We start from the raw sequence: 13,382 nt of genomic DNA, 5'->3' as shown, positions 1-13,382 counted from the left end.
ACGGCTGACATAATATATCGGTCTCTGAACCCCCCTGTCCTCCCGCACCAAGACCGCGCTAACGGTTTCATTGCAAGCAGACAGGTATAGGAACAGGGTCTCCCCCTGCTCCGGGACGGTTAGAGTGAGTAGGTCTGCTAAGTATGTCTTCAGGTCGGCGAAGGCTTTCTGGCACTTCTCGGTCCATTGGAAGTCTTTAGGCGCTTTTAGGATGCAGAAGAAGGGCAGCCCCAGGACCGCGGACCACGAGAGGAATCTGTTCAGGGCGGCCATCCTTCCTGTGAGCCGCTGGACCTCCTTCACGCTCCTTGGGGGAGGTATGTCCATGATAATTTGGAGCTTATCCGGGTTGGCCCGGATCCCGTCCCGAGACACCAGGAATCCCAGGAACCTTCCCGACCTGACCCCGAAAGTACATTTCTTCGGATTCAGCCGCATCCGGCTCTCCCACAGGATGCCCAAGATTTTCTTCAGGTCGGGGACGAGCTGCTGATCAGTTCGGCTCTTGACGATCATATCATCCACGTAGACCTCCATGCTTCTGCCGATCTGATTCTGGAACAGTTTGTTGACCAAGTGCTGGTAAGTAGCTCCTGCGTTCTTCAAGCCAAATGGCATAATCCGGTAGCAGTAGGTTCCTTCCTCTGTGATGAAGAAGGTCATTTCCCGGTCCTACTCAGCCATCTCTATCTGGTGGTACCCCTTAAAGGCATCCAGAAAGCACAAAATAACAAATCCCACAGTAGAATCTACTAACCTGTCGATTCTCGGTAGAGGAAAGCAGTCATTTGGGCAAACTTTGTTGAGATCCGTGAAATCCACGCATATCCTCCAGGTCTGGTCCTCCTTCTTTACCAGCACCGGATTGGCTAACCAGGTCGGGTAGTAGACCTCTAGGATGATCTGGGACTCCAGCAGTTTCCCGACCTCCTTCTTGATCACCTCATTCTTTTCTGGGGCGAAACTCCTCTTTTTCTGCTTCACTGGCTTGAAGCGGGGATCCACTTTGAGGTGGTGGACTGCAAGGTCGGTCGGGATCTCGGGCATGTCCTCAACTGACCAGGCGAAGACCTGGGAGTATTCCCTCAATAGGGCCTTCAAATCCTTCTTCTTCTCAGGGGGCAGCAGCTTGCTGATGCGGATTACCTGGTCAGGCCGATCTTCCCTCAGAGGGAACTCCTAGACCTCGTCCTGGGTGCCCAGCTGCCGAGCCTCCTCCCCTGGGATGTAGGGCTCCAAGCAGGCCGTTTGGGCGACCAGCTTCTCCTGCCCCCGAAACATGGCCAAGTAACACACTCTGGCTACCTCAGGATCACCGCGCACCTCGGCTATCCCTCCCGGGGTGGGAAATTTGACGCTAAGGTGGAGCGTGGAGGGTATAGCTCGGAGGGCGTTCAAGGCAGGCCGACCCAAGAACACATTGTACTGGGATGGCTGCTTGACTACCACGAAATTAACTGGGATGGTCCGGCATTTGGGGGCCTGCCCTACCGTGACCATCAAGGTGATCATGCCTTCCGGGTTGATAGGCGGTCCGGTAAAGCCCATCAGGGGTGTTCGAACCGGGGTCAGCTGCCTGTCCTCCAAGCCGAGCTCCTTGAACACCCGATAGAACATAATATCAACTGCATTTCCTTGGTCGACGTACACCTTTTTCACCCGATAGTTGTTAGTGATAATGTCTATCACGATGGCCTCGTGGTTCCCGGACGCTAGGGGTACAGCGTCCCTGGGTCCGAATGTGATCTCCTCATCCATGCGCAGACGCTTCAGGGAGTCATCCCCCTCGAAGGGAGGTCGACTGTTCTTCCGAGTTGTGTGGCTGTCTCCCCCGGTGGGACCCCCGACGATGGTGTTTATCACTCAAACTAGATTTTGGGTGTTCTGGTCGGGGGAGTGGCCCCCGGGCGCGTCACGCAGCTCGGGGCGGTCGCGCCGCTGGCATTCACCCCGATCTCCGCGATAGGTGCGCCCGTGCTCCTGGCCGGGGCGACCTTGCTGCACGAACCGTCCCAGGAAACTGTGTTGGATCAGATTTTCGATCTCCTTCCGCAGTGCCCAGCATCCTTCCGTGTCGTGTCCCACGTCGCGGTGAAAGGCGCAGTACCGGTCCTGGTTTCTTTTGTTCCGAGGCGTCCCCATCTTGGGTGGCCGATCTCCCATGCCTTCCGCCTCCATAACAGCCAAGATTTGGACTCTAGGCCGTGTCAGGGGGGTGTAGCCCTTCTCCGGGAGGGGTGGCGGAGCAGGGGCCTTTTCCCTCATGAGCCGGTCAAACACGTTCTTCTTTGCCGGGCCATCCTTGTTCTCGGGGGGGTTTTCTTGTCCCCTCCGATATCCGAACCCCCGATCTGATTTTTTTTTCAGGCGGGCCACCTCCTCGACATTGGCGGCCGCCTGCGCCCGGATTAAGAACTCTTCCAGATTTGCGGGAGGCTGCTCGGCCAACTTGTAGAAGAGGTCTTCCACCCTGAGCCCGTTCACAAAGGCAGCCATGACCACTTTTTCGTCCTTGTCCCTGATCTGCAAGCTTTCCGTGTTGAAACGGGTCATGAAGTTCCTTAGTGACTCATCGGACCTCTGCCTAATTGCCATCAGGTGGGTCGCGTTCTTTGCATAGGTTTTGGAAGAGATGAACTGAGCGACAAACTGCCTGGCCAGCTCGGGAAAACTCCGGATGGTCCCCGGAGCCAGGCCCTGGAACCAAATCCGAGCTTTCCCCTTCAAGAACATGGGGAAAGTTTTGCAGCGGATCTCGTCCGCCGCGGTTTGTAGGCGCATGTGCGTCAGGAAGACCGAGAGATGGTCCTCCGGGTCGGTCGAGGCATCATACATCTCAATGGTCGGGATCTTGAACCTCCGGGGTAGCGGGTAGTTCTCTATTTTTTGATAAAAGGCGAGGTCATGTAATTGTCATCGTACAGTTGCGGCCGCAGGATCTGTTCGAGTTCATCTCGGACAGGTTTCCACTGAGGGGAGTCACGCGGCCGGCTTCAAACAGATCGAGCGGGAGAACGCTCGAACCCGTTCCGCGTAGGTTTTCTTGGGGAAGGGTCTCTTGGGCTGCTCCCCGCGGTCCGGTCGCGGGAGTATCTCTCGTTGTCTCCGACCACCGGCCCATGGACGAGGGGGAGTCCGCGGCCGTTTTCTTCTGGGAGGCCGGTCCCGCGACTCATCCTCCGAGGGGTCGGGGGGTGATTTCTTCTCCTTCCTCTTCGCCTTGGAGGTCTGCGCGCCTCCAGCCCCTTCTCTCTCCTTCGCCTGCCGAATTATGTCTTCCAGCATGGGGAGGTTCTCCGTCACGAATTGGAAGATCTGCTGCCTCCGCTCCCCTGAGAGAGCTGAGCCTCCGGCGCTCCGAGCTGCCTCGGCCCCCATTCGCTGGGATCCTTCGCCGGCTCCAGGGTCGGTGTTCTCTATTGTTCGCTTGGACCGTGTTCTCGCCATCACCACAATCTAGATTACCTTCGATTCCCACAGACGGCGCCAACTGAAGAAGCGCTGAGCTTCCCCGGACCGAGCTGATCGGATGAGTTCGGCGTGCTGATGGACGAGCTGGTTCCAAACCTGCGAGACAAACAAGAGTAAACTAACAAAGGGGGGCCCCGAGATTGTCCCCGAGGGCACTCCGACGGTCAAATTAGTTTTCCGGTGAGTCAAGTTCACGGGAGTAAACAGTCGAGAGTCGTTCTTGCCAATAGTGAGCGTACCCTTCTCCCCTTGGTGTGAGTTACCTTTCATACCTGCTGAAGGAGTCCGACCTCCGTACGTTCCGGGACCTGCCCAGAATAGTCCATATCTCGCACTCAGGGGGATTTCCCCCGACCTCTGCGGGATGGCCCCCAGGTCCTTTTGGAGCTCTAGTGGTGGCGCAGCCCTGGGCGGCTGCCAGGGGCCTGACGTCGAGGCCCAACTCGGTCACACCTGCGCTTCCACGTGTCCCGATCCAGGATGGGGCCTCTGCAAGAGCTAAAATATAAAAGGAGAAAGAAATTAAGCAGGGTAAATAAGGTGAAGAAAGGAAAGGTAGTCGAGGTGAAACAAGAAAAGTTTGCAAATCTAAACAAAAGATGTTTAACTTATTCACTTATCCATTAATTACTAGATAATATCATAGAGAATTTCTATTTAAGATTAGCTTATTTACCAAATAGGACTTAATAAGCTTTATGGTCCTTGGCTTGTACAAACATTGGATGATTTGGCGTGTCCATTACATATATTTCATAGTTATCTTCTGGGCACGTAAATCCTGTATCCTTCTTGACTTTCCTCTTTCCTTTTGTTTGTTGGGATTGTTGTAATTTCAATTTATTTATTATCCATTCATCCGTTCTACACACTCACCTATTTGACTTGTCTTTTTACTTCAGTTTGTTTGGGTTATAGTAATTTCACTTTATGTACTGTCCTTGGCACCCTCTCTCTAGACGCTCACAATTTCAGCTAGCCAGCTAAGGTCTGATCCGTGCTCAACTTCCACCTTGCTTTTTTCTTCCCTTCAGGTCTGATCCGTGCTCTATACTACAATTCTTTCTTTGTTTAAATTCTTATGTATTGTAATCTCCCTCTAGCATCACTCTTTGCATAAAAGAATTGTGAAATTTTTGTCCAAAAAGCAGCTATTCTTAAGCAATTTTTTTTAGCACTGACAAAAAAGGGGATTAGAGACACTCTATCCTTCTAGATTTGATAGTTCCTTGAAAGAGACATTTTTGTGGTTGTATATCAAAATCCATTTATACCTTAATATAGTGAAGAGAAAACTACCTTACTCATAGGGATGGAGATCTTTGATATGCTTTGATATGCACTTAACCATTTTTTTTTTCTTGCCTGGTGACTTGTTTATACATTGAACTTTATTAACTCTAACTCTAGGGGAAATGGATGGATTGGATGGTAGAAAAGAAGAGAGTGTAAATGAGAGGTCTCTGATTCATGACCTCCCACTTACACTTAAAAAAAAAAAACTTTAGTAACTCTAACATTGGACTTTGGCTTATTTTTCTGGTGAGTTGGTACTAGAACTCTAAGAAAACACATCCTATTTTCCATAGAAAGCAAAAAATTGAGAATGTGCTATTTTTATCTAATAAACTCATCCAAGTAAGATTTCTCTTATCATTTGTGATTAAAAAAAACTAAAACAAAAGAAAAAAAATATATGGATAAGAGTTGCACTGTAAAAGTAAAAAAACATGATAAGAAAACTAATAATCACAATTAACCAATTCCTAACACAATTATCTATTTGTACAAGATTTTGTAGGCTTTTGTGAGTTTGAAATGACGAGAACAATTATGATTGGATGACATCCGTTAGTCATTGAAGGAAATGAGAATGTGGGACAATTAGCATCTTCTTCTGGGATTTTTGCTGGACAGGTCAACTCTAGAAAACTTTTTTCAGTTTCATTTCATCAAAAACTCCATTGAATATCATTTTTGCGTCATTTTTAGTAGTGGTTCATGTCTTTAGCCTTTTTAAAAAAAAAAGTTTTTTTCATCTTTTAAATGTTAGTAGCATAATTAATGTCTTGTCTGTTTATAGAAAGAAACATCTTATAGAGTTTTCATACGGGAAAAAGGAAGTCATTGCTTTGTCTTTCAATCTTTAGTTTTTTGGTATATGTACTAGATAAGAAGGCCAAAAAAAATTGTTAGATGTCTTAGCCTTCATTACTTCTTCAACATCATTCAAAAATTTTGATAAGTATCATATCATTTCTCTAAAGTATTCATTTGAAAACTTGGAATTTATAATTTCTTAAATTAATAAGAAACTTGGAAAAAGATATTAATATAACTGAGGAACAAAAGTGGTGCTAAATTCTTGCAATTCAGCTTGGGACTATTGCCAACGAAACATAAGATATTTTAGAATGTACAGAATTTGGTGAGTAATTCACAAACATCTATTAAGTCATTCCATATATATCAGACTTAACATCTATGTACTTTGAACAAACAAAGACATATAAATCTAATTTGTAGTCAATCAAAATAAGGTATTGGAAATTAGTTTTAGTTCTAATTTTTTAAACCATACTCTTATTTTCTTTTTCAAACACCTTTAATTATTGTAAGAATCAATCATGTGATTCATTTCTATATCAAAAGAATCAAGATTTTAATCTTAATATCTTTTGCTACTGTTTTCAGGCTATCAAGATTTTAATCTTAACATCTTTTGCTACTCTTTTCAGGCTAATCCTGGAAATAGTAATATTCCCCCAGCTGATGTGATGTCATATGCATCTGATCATGGCATTCCAGACGATGAAGATGCCCACAAATCTGGCGAAGATAACCAAGATGGCCATAATAGAAAAGGCTACCATCGCCACACCCCTCAACAAATTCATGAAATGGAACAGTAAGCTCTTGAAAATTCTTAAATTTACCAATTGCTACATAATTCTTGACCTGAAGTATAGAAACATTCAACAAAATTTAGCATTTTTTGTGTGTCTAAACCCATTCTTTTTTCTCGAATTTTTAGGTTTTTCAAACAATGTCCTAAGCCGAAGAAACCGCAAAGGGTACAACTTGCCCGCGACTTAGGATTGGATCCAAAGCAAGTGAAGTACTGGTTCCAAAATAAGCGTATGCAAAATGAAGTAATTAACTAATTATATTTTATACTTTCCATAATAAATTTCGACTGTTTTATGGAATCTCGAAAACCTTCGTCACACTATAGTCAGTGAATATTTGCTTGTTGTGAACGTTGATGACTTTAAGGTTTCTTGTAGGCACACACAAAACGTGCGAGAAATGCACATCTCAAGCTTGAGAATGAAAAGCTTGGTGACGAGAACATAAAGTTTAAAGCAGCTCTTACCAATGCTTGTTGTTTGACTTGTGCTAAGTCTCAAGCTACAAGTAATGATTCTCTTGATCGACACCAGTTGAGGGTGGAGAATATTTGGCTTAAAGAAAAGGTACTAAAATTCAACTAATTTGTCAAATTTCTTAACTTAAGCATTTATCCATCATTACATCTTTTTTTTTAGCATTTATCAATTATTACTAATACTTGAACTTTGTTTTCTTTTCCAGGTTGCCCGTTTGACAGACCTAATGGCCAAATACGCTGGCAAGAAATATGCCAATAACAATGTTGGTTCCTCTTCAGTTGGTCCAAGTAGCTCTGCTAATCTTGAGGCTATGATTGCATCCAGAGAATGGCAACAAAATTTCACTAAAGAGACAGTTGTTGGGGAAGAATTAATTAGGTCATTATCTGGACAGACCATCATTGATAAGACAACAGCTACTATGCTTGTGAATTCAGCTACGGAGAAGCTTATCAGGATGGCTGAAATTGAATATCCTCTATGGATTCCAATCATTGATGATAAGAGCTATCTGCTGAATCAAGGTGCTTACTATGATATGTTCCCCGGAGGAGTTTGGCCAAAACTAGCTGGATTTAATGTTGAAGCATCCAAGGGAAACGATATAGTCAAGATGAATCATGCAAATCTAGCGAAGATTTTCATGGATACGGTAAGTATTTTTACTACAATTAATATTTTCTTCTTTTGGTCTTAAATTGATAATGTGACAGATTTGAATTATATAAACACTATTTAAAAACTATTTGTTTTCCTTTTTGATTTATAGGATAAATGGTTAGCTGTAATCGCTAACATTGTTTCAAGAGCTTTAGTTGTAGAGGTGATAACAGAAGGGTCTGAGTTTGGAAGCTGCAATGGAACTTTGCTAATGGTATTAGAGTTCTCTATCTTGTTAGCACTTAATCAATCATTGTATCCCAAAACTATATTATTTAATAGTTCATTTCATGAACAATAAATGACTTGTATGTAATTGGAATTACAGATGACAGCTGAATATCAAGCCCTCACACCAACTATTCCAACTCGGGAGACTTATTTCTAAGATGCTGTAAACAACTAGGTGAAGGTACATGGGGGATTGTTTTGAACAATTCTTTCTCTCCAGGACCATTAGGAAAGTGCCAGTGAAGACCATCCGGTTGTATAATTCAAGGACTACCAAATAATTGCTCCAAGGTAACTGCCAATAAAATTTCTTTACTCTATATAGCAAAGTACTTTATGGTAAATTTTTAGGTAAGCCATAGTCGATCTGTGGCCTTTCTCATGGACCATGTGGCTTACCAATCACTATATATAAACTCTATGATACTCAGTGATGTCGTTTAAGTAGGCAATTTATCAACATCACTCCATATTAACAAGGTGACTTCAAAATACATGACCTTGCTATGAAAGAGTATTTCTCCTAAATATATGTTTTTGATTAAAAATACTTAGAACAAAATGATTATGCTCATATAAGTTTGTAAACTAACAAGTTTGTGTGTTTTTATTAGGTTATATGGATTGAACATGTACAAGTGCAAGCTGAAAGTGTTCAGTATTTAGGAAAGCCCTTTGTTGAGTCAGGTTTTGCATTTGGAGCTCCTCGATGGATTTCAACATTGACTAGACAATGTGAACATCTTGCAACTGCAATGCAGATGAATTTCTCCCTTTATAATGATTCTGGTAATTATAAATTGCACATGAAAGCTATTTTGTAACTAAAATCACGAACACTTGTGATTGAATTGTTTTAAATAGCAATATCACATTAGTTCAGCATAATAGTTAATTATAGTTTCTTATTTTAATGTGCAGCATAATAGTTAATTTCTTATTCTAGACTGCTGCTAGAAGGGCAGTTCAAGCAGTATGTTGGGGCTCAGTCATTCTTACAATTGTGTGACTGGTCGTCTCAGTCAGGGTGGCGGTTTGGATTCAAGCTTGTTTGTTGGAAGCCAGGAGTAATGGGGGAGCTAACCTTGAATACGGATGGCTGCTCCAAGGGTAATCCAGGGGCATGTGGTGGTGGAGGGGTGTTATGGGATCCGTCGAGGCGCCCCTTGGTGGGTTTCTCGGCTTTCTTTGGGGTGACGTCTAGTCTTCATGCTGAAACCCTTGCTCTAACCCTTGCTCTGCTTACGGGACTTTGGATATGTGCTCAAAAGGGGTTTGCAAATATTAGCATTTAGTTAGACTCTTTAATCTTGGTTGGGATCCTTCAACGACGGTTTCACTGTCCTTGGCACATCTGCAGAGAGGTCCAGCAAATATGGAAGTTGGCTGGTGATCCGGCTAGGCTTTCCCACTGTTTCAGAGAGACAAACAAGGTGGCAGATATTTTGGCTAATGTCGGGGTAGCCCACCCTCACCATGCTGTCAAACTCTATGAGCATTGGAGTGACTGGCCGAGGTTGACCCGAAGAGAAATTGGACTCGATAGTATAGGGATGCGTTCTTTTCGGAGATTTCGAACCCCTAGTGCAGGCATCTTTGCAAAATGGTCTCTTTTTTGTATGTCAGTTTCCTATGAATAAAAGCGAGGGTGGTGTCCCTCCCCGTGAACGGGGTTAGCCAAACAAAAAAAATATATATATATATGTGCAGTGGTTATAAGTCCAGAAGGAAGAAAGAATATCCTAAAGCTGTCTGAAAAGATGATGCTTGATTTTTATGGCGGTGTAACTTCCTCAACTGCATATGCGTGTTTCGAATCTAACTGAAAATGAGAATGATCAAATAAGGATTATGATAAAAAAGAGTGGAAATGATCGCGGAAAGTCTTCGAGAATTACCTTAAGTGCTACAACTTCCATAGGGCTTTGGATATCTGAAAAGTCAGCATTCGACTACCTACGTGACACGAGTACTCGAACTCAGGTATTAATTGTATTGATTTTTTTTCTTTTTAGATTTGCTTAATTTTAATTTTAATCTTTATAGTTTAATTTAATGCTTTCTATCAACTTACTAGAAAAGTTTTGGCATCCTTTCTTATTAATCAATACTGAAATTAAGTACTCCTACACATAATTTTAGGTGGGTATACTTTAGATCACTTAAACTAGTTCATTATCCCATGTATTGCTTTTATTTTTGTTCTAATCCAATTGGTTACATGTTATATAATTAATTCAATTCAATTCAATAGAAAATTTGGTGATGTGATTGTGAAGTCATAATGCTTGATCTCTCAATGAGTTTAAGAAAAAGCCACCATGTTAAAATAGGAGAATACAGCTATTTGCTTTTCACCTTTTTGTTGTTCATAAGTCTCCCCATGTACCCTTTTCCATTTTGAAATTTTCTTTATTACAGTGGGATATTCTCTTTGATGGTGGAAATATCCAAGAAATGATGCAAATAACTAGTGATAATGAATCCGGTAGCTGTGTCTACTTGTTGCAGGTGAGTATGATGCCATAGTTCTCTGTGCAATTAAATTTTAAATTTTTAGAAGTACTTTCTCCTTTTATTTTTAAAAACTAAAATGTTTAATTATTCCTAAGTGAATTTATTATACATATATATACATATATATTTGTGTGTATATACGCGTGCGTATGTGTATGTATATGTAAGTTAAAATGATGCAAGGAAAAGTAATGACATCTCTCATTCTTGTAGGGTGCAAATACCAGCCAGGATAGAGTGCTATTATCAACATAAGTAGATAACGTGCCAACACCATTCAGTTAGAATTTTCGTCGTCCTTTCACGTGTTGCGTACGTGGATCACCCCATCTTCTTCGCGCGATGCGCTTCGTGTGTCCATTTTTATTGTTCTTTTTTCTTTCTCGGCTTAGGGTTAGCTACATAAAACACAAGAATCTCTCGGCCGCTTCGTTCCTCCTACCTTCCTTTTTTCAAGAAGATTATACCGCCACTTCTTCCCTTCTGTTTTTCTGGCTTTCCCTCCTGGCTTCCATTCGTTGGCTTAGGGTTGTAAGTTTGCAGCTTCCTTGCTCTTAGTTTTAGCGCCACAAGCAAATTGAATTAAAAGAAGAAGATGAAGATTTGAGAAGCTGGTGCTGGAATCCTCGAGAACGTGTGGTCGGCATCATTTCCATCTCAGGTTTTAGGACTTTGGTTTAGGGCTTTTCTTTGTTTCCCCAGATTTATAACATGTCTTTGTTTTTTCTGATTATTCTCCTTTGCTATATTTTTTATTTTTTTCCCCAGAAAGCTCCCTCATTCTTCGTTAGTTTTTTCCCCAGAAAACTCCCTCTTGTCTGGCGCGGCAATATTGCTCTGCCGCTTAGGCAGAGGTTTTGAACCCTGGTATAGAATACTGTTGAGGTATCTGATGTAGGTTTCATATGCTTCCCATGTGCCCCTGTTTCCCTATTTTTCTGGTTCTGTTGCTTTTGCTTTCTTCCCACTAACTTCTCTTTCTTTTCCACTGGCAATGTTGCTCTGCCGCTTAGGCAGAAGGTTTTTTTTTTCTAGGTTCTCGATGATCGAAAATATGTGGTCGTCTTGGGTACATGCTGTTTACAGTGCAAGGAGCATCGACTCTCTGCTGTCTCGCTCTCTGGGTTTGAGTGGTCCGAATCCTATCCCGGCTGTTGCTGTTTTCCTTCGTTGTAAGCTTTTTCTTTCTTTTTTTTTAACGATCGCATCCGTCATCTGTTTTGCGAAACTAGCCTGCATGCTTTCCTCTTTTAAACCATTTTTTGTGTTTTAGGTCTGTTGTGAGTTTAGCTGGTTTTAACTGGAAAGGTCTGCTATGTAGCTTATGTTCGTCAATGATGTGAACCATTTTCTTGCTCTTTCAATGCTTTCCTCTTTACTGGTTTGAGAAGTGATTCTTGAGATGAATATGGGATTATGTACTAAATTTTAGTGAGTCCTAAAACTTTGGTAGTATATGCTCTTATTAGGTACAACAATGTTCACAAATGATACTGAAATGGGGATACTGCCTTATCTTTGCATTCTAGCTTCACTATAAGCTCTGACTTGAAATGGGGAAAAATGCATCCAGTTATCTCTATCTTTAATCGGACTTGAAGATTTTATTCATCAAAAAAGAACCCTGACTTGTGCTTTTTCAAACTGATGCCGTGCGTAGTGCTTGTCCCCTTTGTGGGAAGGTCATAGTGTAGTGTTTTTTTAGCCTTATTAAACGTAATTCAAAAAAAATTTATCTATTTATGTATAACTGCAAAGTAGCCTACTTATTGCAACAAAAAAAGTTCTTCCGTCCTTTGAAACTTTGCTAGCAAGAAGTCCTATATTTGTGACTTGCTAGCTTGTTTGATTTCATGTTGTGGCAGATGGCCATATACTGGTACGACAAGTGTGTTTCTTTTTTGTCTCCTAAACAGCAATATCCTTATTGTAATTATCTGACCTATTTATGTATAACTGCAAAGTAGCCTACTTATTGTAACAAAAAAAGTTCTTCTGTCATTTGAAACTTTGCTAGCAAGAAGTCCTATATTTGTGACTTGCTAGCTTGTTTCATTTCATGTTGTGGCAGATGGCCATATACTGGTACGTTAAATGTGTTTCTTTTTTGTCTCCTAAATAGCAATATCCTTATTGTAATTATCTGACCAATAATATTTCCAGTTCAATGTTCCTCTGATTCACTGCTTTTAGCGCTTCTCTTCCTCTACTATTACAAAAATGTCCTTTTATGACATTTAAAAGCGTCATTATAGCTCGATGTAATGACGTTTCATCTATAATGACGCTCTGCTAGAAACGTCGTCCATTTCAGCGTCACTATAAGTTTTATGACAGTTTTTCGAGTCATAATTTATAGTTCTATTGGCATTTGTAAACGTCATTATTTATCATTTTAATGACACTTTCAAATGACAAGAAATGCTAGAGAAAACTTAAGGTTATATGAATCTAAAGTGATACTCTTAACTGTCATGTATTGGATCTATCTTGACGCTTCTATCATGTAAGTATAATAAGATATTATGACACATTTGCAGTATAAGTAGAACGAAATATTATGACACTTTTATGGTGTAATTAGATTAGGTTGTTCTGACACTTGTTAACATGAAATTTTGTGAATATTATGGACCGCAAAAATTGAAGTGGTGACACTTTTAAGTGTCAATACATCATATTACATTAGCCCTGTATACCATCCGGATTTTTATACCCAAAAGTAGAAATCACATTTCATTCTGCCTGCACAATGTATCGCCTTATAAAAGAAAACCAAAGTGATTTACGTTTTCATAGTAGTTAATGCAATACAATCAGCCAAACTGGTGCAAAAGTACATCATCCAAGCAACTTACATGGCTGCTATGTCAACAAATTACATGCTAATTCAGAAATTTTTCAACAGTTATGAGTATTGCAGTAGCATTGCCAATACATATCAAAGAAGCAATAGTTCAACAAGAGCTCAACAAAAAATGCCTTGATAATGTCTTCAAAAAATAGCCATTTGACCCAAGGATCCTTTAGTTTTCTTCAAGAGTCACCTACAAGTGTCATAAACCAAGAAATAGGAGTTACAAATCACATCTACAACTCTTCTTTAAAGTT

At 41.6% G+C, this 13,382-nt stretch overlaps 2 protein-coding genes across 2 annotated transcripts; one reads left to right on the top strand and one right to left on the bottom strand.

Moving 5' to 3' along the window:
* Positions 1-1,863: 1,863 nt before the first annotated feature.
* Positions 1,864-2,835, bottom strand: LOC113689435 (uncharacterized). Its single transcript, XM_027207205.2, has one exon. It carries the CDS (start codon positions 2,833-2,835, stop codon positions 1,864-1,866), a length of 972 nt encoding a protein of 323 aa, XP_027063006.2.
* Positions 2,836-3,951: 1,116 nt separating this feature from the next.
* LOC113689434 (homeobox-leucine zipper protein PROTODERMAL FACTOR 2-like) lies at positions 3,952-11,614 on the top strand. The gene is made up of 13 exons (XM_027207204.1): positions 3,952-4,026; positions 6,210-6,379; positions 6,506-6,623; positions 6,759-6,947; positions 7,066-7,515; positions 7,633-7,737; positions 8,369-8,543; positions 8,715-9,027; positions 9,115-9,344; positions 9,676-9,737; positions 10,176-10,265; positions 11,170-11,291; positions 11,545-11,614. The coding sequence occupies exons 1-13, from the start codon at positions 3,952-3,954 to the stop codon at positions 11,612-11,614; spliced, it is 2,169 nt and encodes a 722-aa protein (XP_027063005.1).
* The last annotated feature ends 1,768 nt before the right edge of the window (positions 11,615-13,382 follow it).

Source organism: Coffea arabica, chromosome 5c, assembly GCF_036785885.1.
Source record: "Coffea arabica cultivar ET-39 chromosome 5c, Coffea Arabica ET-39 HiFi, whole genome shotgun sequence".
Lineage (NCBI taxonomy): Eukaryota > Viridiplantae > Streptophyta > Magnoliopsida > Gentianales > Rubiaceae > Coffea > Coffea arabica.
The sequence above is the reverse complement of the archived record's forward strand: the minus strand, read 5'-3'. Positions and strand labels throughout refer to the sequence as shown.